Source organism: Echinops telfairi, unplaced genomic scaffold, assembly GCF_000313985.2.
Source record: "Echinops telfairi isolate 266 unplaced genomic scaffold, ASM31398v2 ScPeMD7_18;HRSCAF=68, whole genome shotgun sequence".
Classification (NCBI taxonomy): Eukaryota; Metazoa; Chordata; class Mammalia; order Afrosoricida; family Tenrecidae; genus Echinops; species Echinops telfairi.
This window is the reverse complement of record NW_022103915.1, coordinates 75,937,236-75,950,522: the sequence shown is the minus strand read 5'-3', so window position 1 is coordinate 75,950,522 and position 13,287 is coordinate 75,937,236. Positions and strand designations below refer to the sequence as shown.

Sequence of the window (13,287 nt, the reverse complement as noted above, 5' to 3'; positions counted from 1 at the left end):
GGGGGAGGGAGGGGGAAATGAGCAAATGATATTAGGGCTAAAGTAGAGGGCAAATGTTTTGAGTGATGAGGGCAACAAACGTACATATGTGCTTGACTCAATGGATGTATGTATGGACTGTGATAAAATAATTTTTAAAAAAATGCAAGGTGGAAAGTCAGCTTTGTTTTATTAATGAAAATATTCATGAAAATGAACATTCATGAATAAAAATGTCAAACTAAGTCTATATGTACTAAGATAACTCAATATACATACATACAAGAGGGCTTCAGAAATCATTAAAAACTCCATCTTCTAATTATATTTTTCCACAAATTTTTGGAGAAACCTCATTTAGTTTCAATGTACATGTCTTAGATTGGTCTACAAAACTTTAGATTAGCAACAAGTAACAAAAAACCCTTCAAATTCCACTGAAGAATTTTATGACTGATTTTTTCCAAGGTCAGATAATAGTTGTGAAAAGCACACAGACATGAAAGCATACATTATTGGTACATCTGCTAAAGATGACACACTTTGGGTATATTAGTTAATAAAGAAACAGTATAAATCTTTTAGAATTATTTAAAGCATTGAGGATTCCCCCTTTAACAGAAAAGTTATTAGGAAGTTTAACATGAGTTTTTTAACACTGTTATTAAAAGTATATATATCAAAACACACAGGCCAAGTCAATAATACATAACAGTAAGATTTTAGGGAATCATATTCTTTATAACTTTTTATATTTTGACATTCAAAATCTGGTAATCATCTAATTCTGACTGACAAGCGGTAAAGGCAATGTTTAAAATCCTTTTATTCATATAGAATGATGTGTTAGTGTGTGTAGTGAACAAGAAATTCTCTTGTTTGAATGATAATCAGACATTCAAATTTCTGAAACACAAAGTCCCAGCAAATCCACTCTTTTCCAACTGTCATCTCTTTCTCCCTTATGGATTTACCTATGATCATAGGTAAAGGAGCCCTGGTGGCGCTGTCGAGTAAGCACTGGAACGCTAACTGCCAGGTCGGCAGTTCAAACCCACCCACCACCTATTCTGTGAGAGAAAGATCAGGCTGTCTGCTCCCACAAAGATTTACAGCCTCGGAAACCCTATTAAGGGTCACTACTGAGTCAGAATTGACTCAATGTCGGTAGGTTTATGATCATAGGTAGTCACTGTAAAAATTAAATTAAAAAAAATTAAATCCAAAGCTTCAAGTTAATTTGCTAACTTGAAATTCAAGTTATCAAAGACAGAAGTTTACACGAGATCATTTGTCGAATCTATAATTTTGATGGTAACTTAAAGACAAAATATACTTTTTGTGTATTCTAACAATGTTTTTTTCTGAAAATTATGTTTTATTAGGTACCTTCCTGTCAGTTTATTACATACCCTAATAAAATGTGGTTTAAGGAATAAATCATTTGCATTCATCTAAATAAAGCTAACAATCCCTGTCTTTTAACAACTGATAACAAAAATTGAGGTATTATGAGAAAACATTTAAATCTCTGAGAGATAAAACAAGTGGTATAAACCTTATATACAAAAATCTTTTAAAAAGAGAAAAGAAAAATCTTAACTAGATAACCATACAGTTTTTAAAGACCTCTCTAAAAAGAATAAATCTGTGAAAATCAAAGGAGAGTAGAGAATTTTAATAGCTAAGTTTAAGGAGGAGGAAAAAAATATTAGCAAGACAAATACAAATAGAAAACGAAGGAAAGGTTCATCTCTAGCAAAGGCAGGAGCAGGCAGTACAAAGATAAGGTTGGTGATTGCTTATGTGAACAAAAATATCCTGAAACTTGCCTGAGAAGTAAAGCTGATTGGATATTGGTTATAAGAAATATGTAAGAGCAAGAGGGAAGAGGCAGCATAATCTTCCACATGTTAATTCTGCTTTTAAAAAATCTAGGGGGCAGAGGGGAAGAGAATCAAGAAATGAGGTTGAAATCAATTAAGGGAGTTTTTTTTGTTTAAAAGAAAACACAAATATGCATAAAAAGTTGATTTCCAGTAATTCAAAACTACCAAAACCCCGAAATTCTACTTTGGCAATTCTAATTTACTAGAGTAGAATTAAATAAAACTAAAATGTATATATATTTATATCTAGCTTTATATAAATGTTCATTGCTTTTCTTATCCACTGTATCTAAATACAGTCAGATACTACTTGCATTTTTTAGTGTTATAACTATCCATGGATGACTGTTTCAAAGTGTAGAAGCAAATAATGGAACATCATTAAAATGTCTCGTTCTTATGAGAATAGCAGCAAATATTACAAATGCTAATCAATATTTTTGGTTATGAGAATTATAAACTACGAATACTAAACTCAGGCTAAGTAAGTTGACAGAAGAAAAACAGGTATCAGAGAGGTTTCTAAAAAGCAGAGGTTTCATAGGAATGTTCAAAATCAGAGAGGTAAGTGGACATAGTCCTAGTGTACAAAGTTAAAAAATAACATTATGCAATGTGGTAGAATTGAAATATTTCATTAGGTCAAGATCATTTATATTTATGAAAAATTATCTATATTCTTCACTTAATTTTTAAAATCTGAAAACAGCCACCTTCTAGTTTCAAGAAAATAAAATTTTAATAACTTAATAAATAAACATAAAGGAGTATTTGAATATGTCTTCAATCTGGAAACAATATGGCATTTATTGGGGCATAATCCTGCATTCAACAGTTTTTCATTTCTAATGGAAAGTTAACAAGGTGAGCCATTTCATACATAGAAAAATCCTTTTATGAGGACCTAATGCCGGGGGCTTAAGTGGAGAGGATATGTTCTGAGAATGATGAGGGCAATGAATGTACAAATGAGCTTTACACAATTGATGTATGTATGGATTGTGATAAGAGTTGTATGAGCCCTAATAAAATGATTTTTTAAAAAAGAAAGAAAGAAAAATCCTTTTTTCTTTTCAAGAACTTAAAATGTTTTAAAAGTTGTGATTTCTAGCATTTTTAAGCATTAACAGTGATTCACTGATCAAGTTTTACTTTTCAATTCTACTGTCATAAGTATCTGGACAGAAGAATCAAGCATTTGTATATAATATGGCTCTTTATATTGAAGAAATAATGCTGTTCTATACAAGTTAAAACCTTAAAATTTTTGTGTATCTGTCTGGCAGTTCAACATCAAGTTATTTTAGCCTTAAAAAAAGGGGAAATGGATGTGGCCAAAATTAAATTATACGGATATTTGATAAAAATTTGTCACTTTTTAAAAATGCAAATAATCTATTATGTGTGTAAGTAGAGACTTGGTAAAATAAATCGTAGCACAAAGCTATGTAGCATAAAACTATACTATTAAAAATGGTATTACCAAAAAATGGGGAAAACTGATACTACATAATGTCAAATAAAAAAATTGTGGGTTATAAATAAACATATAATACATTCTTTTTAATTAAGTAAGTACAAGAGTATTCCAGATAGTTCATAGAAAAATGAAATTTAAAAGGAAATGAAAATTATACCACAATTTCCTTGTACATGCGTAAGTGCATATGTATGTACAAGAGGACTTCAAATAGGTAGCAGATTAATTAAATTATCATTTAAATCTACTTTGTCCACATATGTCTGTGTGTTGACAATCATTCGAACAGATATTTTTCATTTTCTTCTTCACATTATCTGTGGGCTCTAAGCTTTCTAAAATACATATGCATTATTTTGTATTCAGGAAAAAACAAGTAATTTAGAAGTTACGGGAGAATAAAACATTACGCTATCTCCAACACTGTATGAAGTGCACACAGAAGCTAAAAGTCAACACAATTTCTACTATCTCCGGAAGGAAGCTGATTCTTAAGAAGGGTCAATGTTCATAGTAACTGGAATTTTCTCTCATGTTTTGCATTAACGTACCTCCTGTTCCTCTTCGCTTTACAGAATAGATGAGGTCTAATAATACTTGAGAATTATAAGCAATGGTAAAGCTGTTAAGAAAATTCAGACCTTAAAAGCACTTGAACCATTTTTAAATTAAAGTTTCAATACAGAAGTAAATCAGGATTTGTTTTTAATCCAAGTGTCTTTCATATCACCAAAGCAGTTTTAAATACCTGGTGATAATTTATTTTGCTAGTAACTAAGCAACGTTGATGTTCAAGTGAAATATGTATAAGGTATATTTGATAACCTCCTTCCAAAATAAAGCCACGTAATGTGCTGATGTTAAAGGATGATTGAATAACAACATTTAGTAGGGTCAATACACTGGACTTTGACTATTTTAAAAAGTTGGGAAGCTTTTATTTTCTCATGGTATTTTTACATCACACAGATTGAATTGTTTTGAGCCTTTTAGTACAACTGGATAATGATCAGCATTACATCTCACTTCCAATGGCTACTCTAACACACACTGAATATTATATGCAATAAAGCTTAGTATCTTCACTAAATCTCATATAATTCAGAACTAGTAGCTTTATTCATTCCTAGCAGTCAGATAACACAAGATGGGCAGCTATAAAAAGTTTTCCTCTCGAAACCTAGATTCATTCCCAAAATAAATTATGGGAATGTTTAAAACAGACTAGGTGCTTAGTTTTTTGTTTGTTTTTTAAAAATTGTTGAGGAAAGGAAGTAACTTTCCAAATGAATTAAATGCTTCAATTTTAAGACAAATCTCAAAAATCAAATCCAACTAAAGCTACATATTTAAGATTATCAAATGTAAATAAGCTGGTAAAAAAATACCTGGAATTATTACAATATCATGTCCCTTTTCTCTTTAAATTGTCATCATACATTCAGAGACACATTCCACACATTTGATAATAATTCATCTGTAAAGACTAGATTCCCATTCCCATGTCCATATTTTTTTAAATCACCTTACCCCATTCTGTGCCATCCCCTGAACTCCGTGCTTCTCCAGCTCCTTCACCATCTTCGGCAGTCACTAAAAAATCAAATTCTTTCAAAGCTTCTTCAGTATCAGGGTCATCAGTGAGGTCAGCAGCTAAACCTTCATTGCCTATCTGCAAACAACCATTAAGCAGAGAATTAGTTACAGATTAAATTTTAAAGGTATCCTTCAATGTGTTCATAAGTACCTTTACGTTTATACATCCATTAAAAAAATTCTTTGGACATCGAAGTTTAAACTTCCCATAAAGTTCAGAACTCCCAAATTACATTCTAGATAATTCAACAGTACTCTGCCAACATCAGTTATGATTAGTAATTTGGTATTAATATGATCTCATTCACTCATTTGCAATCTGATAATACTGTCCTTAATTGATACCAGACACTGAAAATTAAACACTTTGTTTTAACTTGTGGCCTGGATAATACAGATATGGCACAACTAGTAATAAATAATAATTAGCTAATAATAAATAATAAGAAAGTTAAAGACAGTGGTAATTACAATAGTGCTTTATCTAAAAAGGAGCCCATGAAAGGGGAAAATCAAACCTCTATCCAAATGAGTATGCTAAACCTAAGAAATGTGGCAGAAAGGCTGCAAGTGTAGGATGGAAGCTTAGAAGAAAAAAATGACATGTTCTCCATATTGCTGCAATATTCCAAAGAACTACAAATGAACCTATCTCCTTTTACAGACTCATAAAATACACTATTCTGACAACTTACAAATAATCTAACTGATTTTTGTTACTACAGCTATCCATTATGGATAAAAGAAACTAATTTTTTAGATTACAAACAAATTAATTTTCGTTGATACTTCTACATAGGTCTCTAACTCCCACCAAATGATTGGGTGGGACTATGTATATTGGGCGTTTGTAAATGAATAGAAGGGATTTGTCATTTTTCGTCACCGCCCCTCTGGCTATCAGGATGAGCCCTCTTTAAAGTAGCAGCAGAGAAAGAACACGCCAATGACCTGCTGAGACTAGATGCGGATACGGAAATTCAGAGGAGCAGCACTGAGACTATGGGTCTCTAAGACACAGTGACAGGTGAGCTGCCTTCCTGAACCATGGAGGCAAAGGCTGAAGGATAACTTGACTGAGAACTGGAGAGAGACTTTGCTACTGACGGAAACCAATGACTGTATCCTCACTGTTTGCTCATTCTGACTTGTCTTGTGAGCTTCACTATTAAAGCTCTTTAATTTGAAGTTGTGACTTCTGTGTGGCGACTGCAAAACATTACTGAACCCAGCATAGATGTAGAGTGTTGTGGGAAGAGCAGTGGTGTCAGAGTAGGTAAAGAAAGGTGGAACACGGAGGCTTGTCTTACCTCTGCCTCAAGGCAATAAGGAAGCCTGAGGAGGTCAGAAACGTCCACCTCCAGTGCCATTTTTTGCACACACAAACAAATGAGAATGCCAAAACATATTCACAATCGGGGTATTATTTCCATGCTCTGTAGACAAGGTTTTCTGCTGCAGTTACAGTTAATTTATCTTTTTTTTTCCCCCAGTTAATTTATCATCTGGTTTATTATCCATAAAGTCATGGACTACAGTTGTGGCAAATGGATTAGGGGAGAGGATCACTTTTTTTGTTTTAGTTTCGTAAATTTTTTTTCTTTTTTTTTTTTTAAACATTTTATTAGGGGCTCATACAACTGTTATCGCAATTCATACACACATCAATTGTGTAAAGCGCATTTGTACATCATTCTCAAAACATTTTCTCTCCACTTAAACCCCCAAAATTAGGTCCTCATTTTTCCCCTCCCTCCCCACTCCCCCCTCCCTAGTTTCGTAAATTTTCTTGCCCATCTAGTGACATAGTAAACAATTCTTCCTATATATCAATAATTCAATCAATGCTAACTATATACAATTTTATGTGAAATTATCTCATACAAAAATCCATCACCCCCAAGGGCCACTTAAGATACTTCAAAAATTCCTACTGTAATATATTATTTTAAATACATGCATATGTGTATCCCTCTCAACATATTATCTTAGCTAATGGAAATATGAAATTGAATTCCTACTTTGTGTTTATTCATCCGATGTTTGTCTTTTCCTTCTGGGATGCCTTCAATCATATCATTTTCCTCATCTTCATCACTGTCATCAGCATTTTCTAAGAAATTGAATGTTTCAAGAACATCACCAGATGGCCTGTTGAGGAGAAAACTATTAACCCTTGTGTTTTAGTGGTTAATTCCAACAATAACTTACTGGTTCTTATTTTAAAGCAGTACTGAAGGTAGCTATAGACTGAAATTATAACTCATTTATAACATATTATTTATCTCACCCTAAAGAAGTTTGAAAAATTATTTATGTTCTAGGATCAATGTGATGCTGATTGCTCTTTACATATTTCATTTCCCTGGTGTTTATTGGCAAGTATGTTTTCGGTTTTAGGCAATAATCACATCACAGATAATCTTGTACACTAACAGATAATCACTTTCTTAATGACACTAACAGTAGACGATCTAATAGTAGGTAATCTATTCTAATTTGAATTCCTAGATGGGGTGTACAGAAAGTGGTTTAAATGTCTAACAGAAGCTATGGGGGTGGGGTTGGGGGGACTAGTAGAAAATTAAGCTGAACAAAGACTCTTAAAAGAGCTATGGAGCAGTTCTGCTCTCTTCTATAAGGTCTTTATGAGTTGAAATTAACTAGACAATAGATGATTATTTTTAAGAATTAGGAAGCCTGGTTAGTTGACTGACTGGTTGAATGAAAACTGCTTTATTTTTGTTTTCTCATATTCTATAAAAACTCTGAATTCCAGATTAAAGAAAATATGGACTTTAATACATGTGAAATTGTTTTGTTTTGTTTTAAGAGCGTATTTCTCAGCCTAAATCAAAGGCTATGTTAACTTCAAAGTTTACAGAATGTTTTAGATAATTATATTATGTCAAAATATATGAAATAATGTTGTTTTATAAACTGTATATATTATTAATTCCTTCAACTCTAAGTGAACTTGTGAGTTTTCCTTCTCTTTAATTTTTCTTTGTACTTTTAAACCTATATACATAAACTTAAAACAATGTCTACGGTCCCACCTAGTTGACTCATACTAATCATGGCATTGGAAAATGAGCACTGTACCTCCAATCACACTGCAAAGTCCGTGATTCAAAAACCACCAGCTGCTCCGCAAAAGAAAGCCACCTTCTCCTATAAAGATTTCGGTTTAGGAAACCCTATATAGCAATGGTTCTCAACATGTGGGTCACAACACCTTTGGGGGTTGAACAACCCTTTCACAGGGGTCGCCTGATTCATAACAATAGCAAAATTACAATTATGAAGTAGCAATGAAAATAATTTTATGGTTGGGGGTCACCACAACATGGGCAACTGTATTAAAGGGTCACGGCTTTGGGAAAGTTGAGAACCACTGTTATATAGGATCACTGTTAGTCAGAACCGACTTACTGGCAGAGGGGTTGGGTTTTGGGGGGTATATGGTAGACAGACAATAACAAAGTGCTGGTGGCAAAACCAAAACTTTCATTTATTGCTGGTGGAATGGTACACAGGCTTTGGAAATGAGTTTGGTAATTCCTGATAATGTTTAATAAAGTTCTATGAAATAGCAATGTGTCTCTTAGATGTATATACCCATGAGAACTGTAACCATATTATCTGCATGTGAACACAAATGTTCAAAATGAATGCTCAAAAACTCATTATTCCAATGTGTGAAACCAACCTAAACATCCATCAACTGGTCAAGCAACAAATAAGCAAAAATGTGTACATCCACAGAACACAATACTATTTGGAAATGAAAAGGAGGGACGGTAGGGTGGAAAGGGGGAAATGATTACAAGGATCTACATATAACCTCCTCCCTGGGGGACTGAAACAGAAAAGTGGGAGAAGGAGGACATCGGACAGTATAAGATATGACAAAATAATAATTTATAAATTATCTAGGGCTCATAAGGGAGGGGGGAGCAGGGAGGGAGGGGGGAAAGCGAGGAGCTGATGCCAGGGGCTTAACTGGAGAGCAAATGTTTTAAGAATGATAAGGGCAACGAATGTACAAATGTGCCTTACACAATTGATGTATGTATGGATTATGGTAGAGTTGTACAAGCCCCCAATAAAATGATTAAAATTTTTTTTCAATTTTAAAAAAAGGAGTAAAATACTGAAACATGGTACAACACAGATTAATCTTGAACATAAGTTATAAATTAAGAAACCAGCCATAACTGACCAGTTCTATAAAACATGTACACAGAAAGCAGAGTAGTGGTTGCTTAGGGTTGGAGAGCAATAGGAAGAAAGAAATCCCTAGACAGATGGCACAAATGGTTATCATTTGCCTGTTCATCTTAAGCTTGGTGGTTAAGTCCTTCTACCTTGTAACATAATAGGCCTGGTAAGCTACCTTTATCAAAACTACAGTAAAACAAAACAGATCCTATCAGTTCTATCCTATAATGCATGGAATCATCATAAGTCAGAATCGACTTGATGGAGACCAACATTAACAAGAACAGATGGAAGCTGGCAGTTAATGGGCATGGAATTTCTATTTGGGGTGATATGCTACAAACTTGATTGTGGTGATATCTGCATAACTCAGTGAACACCCCAAAAGATATTGATTAGATTGTATACTTTTGATGGGACATTTTATAGTATCTGACTAATACCTTAATAAACATGTTTTTGAAAATAACTGATAACTTCCTATGCTCAAACACAACACAGAGCTCTCTCTCTTTCATATTAGTACCCCATCAAACACTGCTTATTTTAATTAGTATTTTGATTTATTGAAAACACTCTACCACTTTCAAAAATCATAATCAGTATGTTAAAATAGCCCTGTTCCAAATTAAATCACCTTAAAAATTCTAATTTTGCACCTATTTCAAAACTATTACTATTCTCTTGGTATCAAAAGTTATTACAGATAAGCTTAAAAAGCACCTAAATATTAAATGAAGGGATATTATACAGTAAACTAAATCCACATTAACTATGGAGGCAAAAAAACAACAACCAACAAACAACAACTATGGAGGCAATACAATATAAAATTATTATTTTTACAATTATTTATATTTTTAAAAGGCACCTAAATATAAAGCATACTTGCTCTTAACACAATAGGGGATGGGGAGGGGGGGTGTCTTTAAATCTAAATTCTATTTGCTTTAAAATTGTTAACTACTAAAAAGTCAACAAACTAGAATACAATGTTCTTTTTATTTAAACTGTTGTTAATCTACAGATGTAATTCATACCTTTTGATTTCTTGTCCTTTTGGTTTAGGTGATTCGCCTCCATTCAGGATCTGCTCTAAATTTTTTGTTTCTACTGATCCATTTGGCTCTGAATTGGATAGTCCGAGTAATGACCTTACCCGCTGAGACCGCACATCTAATATTGTATCTGTGTAACCTACTTCCTGAAGATATCTATAAAAGAAAATTTAAAATATTAAATTCCACTTACTGTTATAGCACCTGCCAAAACTAAAAATTTGATCAATTTTTAGAAAAGATCAGAATTCTATAAAACTATGTTTACATTGTCTTAATGACAATTTTTGTCTATTCTACTTCTAAGAGAACAATGCCAATTACAAACCAAAATTTTTTAAAGAGCTTACAGTGTTACTACTGATTAAGATCCATTTTTTCCTGCAAACTAGAAAGCCTCAGGACCTTAAAAAGTTTCAGAAGTTCGTTTTTTCCCTTTAAAATATGCAGCGAGCAGTAGCGTTTGAGTAGAAATACTCCTCAGAACAGTGACAAGCTACGTTTAGATCTGGGGTTAACTGGTGTTTGATGTCCTTCTAGCATAGCATTCCTCTAGTTCTGTGATACTCAGAACTCTCGCCACATTTAAACTAGTGTGCATTAACTAAGATCCAAATGAAGATTCTTTAAAAAGAAAGGCGGAAGGGTGTCAGACTATAACACACAAATAAGGCATGAATGGCTTCATGTGACAAGCTGAAGAGTTTTACCTCACATATTTGAGTATCTAATGAATTCCAGTAATGAACCTTAAAAATTGCTAGTATTCATGTTGTATTTTTAGAAGAATTTTACACGGCTGATGTTATAGATTATGTCCACCAAAAAGTTGTATTAAGTTCTAACTTCTATACCTACAAGTAGCCTTCAAAAGGTTTATGAGAAAATTCTATTGCCTTCTAATTACATTTTTACAGGAACTTTCTGAAGCTCCCTTTGGAAAAAGTTTGTGTACGTGTGTGTTATATTACTGAGGTCATAAAAGCGCAGGGTGGATTCCGAAGCTGCTTCCTCTGGGTGTTATCATTTAAAAGAGATAAAGACACCTCAGATGTCATGTAGAGATGGAGGCAGTTAAATCTACAAACCCAGAAATGCCAGAGATTATTGATAGCTACTAGAAGCTGAGATTAAAAAAAGGGCTATCCCTAAGGCTGATGCTGTGAATTCTGACTCCCAAAGCTCATTAAGTATTAGAAATTAATGTTCTGTTCTTTAAAGTCACTCCACTTCAAGAATTTTTTTATGTCAGCACCAGGAAATTAAGTTAGCTGATATCAGGGATATCAATTAGGTGACTAACACAGCAAGAAGCAAGAATGAAAAAATTAATATGGGAGAGGCGGCGGGGGGGGTCAATGAAGGTATAATCTTTGGGACTTACTGCAGAAATAAATGTGGCAGTGAAATGAGGGAAACATACAAGCATTTGACAATTTTCAATCTTCTGACCTGGATGGCAAGCTAAAATAAAAGGTCAAAATCAGTGTTAAAAGTTCTCTCTCAGATAACGAAAGAGCCCTGGTGACACGGTGCTTAAGTACTTAGCTGCTAACACAAAGATTGGCAGTTCAAATCCATTAGCCATGCGATGGAAGAAAAATGTGGCAGTCTATATCTCTAAAATTTTATATCCTTAGAAGCCCAGTAGAAGATCCCTTTACTTTGTTCTATAGGATATCGCTATGGATCAATCAACTCAACGTCAACAGGTTTGGTTTGGTCAGACAATCATGCAGTTTTTATTAAACAAGAGATAATATTTATTAGGTATTTGGGAAGCCATGAATTTATAAGAATTAGCCCAAATGGATGGTCTAATTCCATAATCAGTTCCTGGCCTCCTCTAGGCAGTAAATATTGAGTTTCTCTATCAACTGCTCACATGTAAGTGCTGGTTGAAGTTCAAAACACATAAAGCATGTCCACAAGAGCTGACTTTCCTGAACATCTCAAGAACAGACACGATACAGTGAACATTAGTGACAGAGACCTGATGAACTGTGAGATGACATCAAGAGCACCCACCATACATGAAGAAAACAAAAGGTATCAAAAAGACAAAAAATAAAAGATAAAAGTGGATTTCACAAGATACTCTGAAGCTTGCTCTTGATCTACTAGTATAGCTAAAGTAAATGGAAGAAATAATAATAGAGTGAGAAAGAAAATTGCAAACGGCAGCACAAGTAGATAATTATAATAAAATGTATAGAGAACTGGAGTCAGAAAGCAAAAATAAGTAAATAAATAAAAAACAGGCTCCAAGTTACAGCATTGAGGGATTCTACAGGCAAAATACTGAATGACGCTGGAAGCATCAACGATGGCAGGAATATACAACAGAGTCACTGTACCAAAAATAACTGGTTTACATTTAACTATTTCAAGAGGTAGCATATGATCAAGAATCAATGGTACCGAAGAAAGTACAAGGTGCACTTAAAGAACACATTAGCTAAAAAAAAAGTCCAGGAATTGACAAAACACCAATTGAAATGTTTCAACAAGCTGATGAAGTGCTGGAAATACTCACTTCTCTATGCCAAGTCATTTTGAAGATAGCTACCTGGAAGATATCCGTATTGGTGCCCGTTCCAAAGAAAGGTGACCCACAGAATATGGAAACCCTCAAACTATCATTAATATCACATGCAAATAAAATTTTGCTGCACATCCTTCAACAACAATTACAATCATACACTGACAGGAAATTGCCAGAAATTAAAGCTGGATTCAGAAGACTACATGGCACGAGATGTATCGTTGATGTCGGGTAATTTTTGGCTGAAAACAGAGAATACCAGAAAGACGTTTACTTATGTTTTATTGATTATTCGGACGCAATTGACTGTGTGGCTCAAAACACACTATATGGATAGCCTTGGGAAGAAAAGGGATTCCAGTACACTTCCCTGTGCTCATGTGGACCTTACATTTGGACCAAGAAGCAGTCATACAGAGTAAGGGAGTACTCCTACGTTTAAAATCAGGAAAGGTATGTGTCAGGGTTGTATCTTTCCACCATATTTATTCAACTTGTACACTAAATAAAGAATTC

General features: G+C 33.7%; 1 protein-coding gene across 2 annotated transcripts in view; it reads right to left on the bottom strand.

Moving 5' to 3' along the window:
• STRN3 (striatin 3) overlaps positions 1-13,287 on the bottom strand; it is a 90,098-nt gene that overhangs the window by 40,221 nt on the left and 36,590 nt on the right. For both annotated transcript variants that reach the window (XM_045287863.1, XM_004698517.2), the window contains exons 5-7: positions 10,209-10,382; positions 6,966-7,095; positions 4,879-5,020 (exon numbers count right to left, since the gene is read on the bottom strand). In XM_045287863.1, coding sequence (XP_045143798.1) covers positions 4,879-5,020; positions 6,966-7,095; positions 10,209-10,382 — 446 coding nt within the window. The remainder of the gene's footprint in view (positions 1-4,878; positions 5,021-6,965; positions 7,096-10,208; positions 10,383-13,287) is intronic.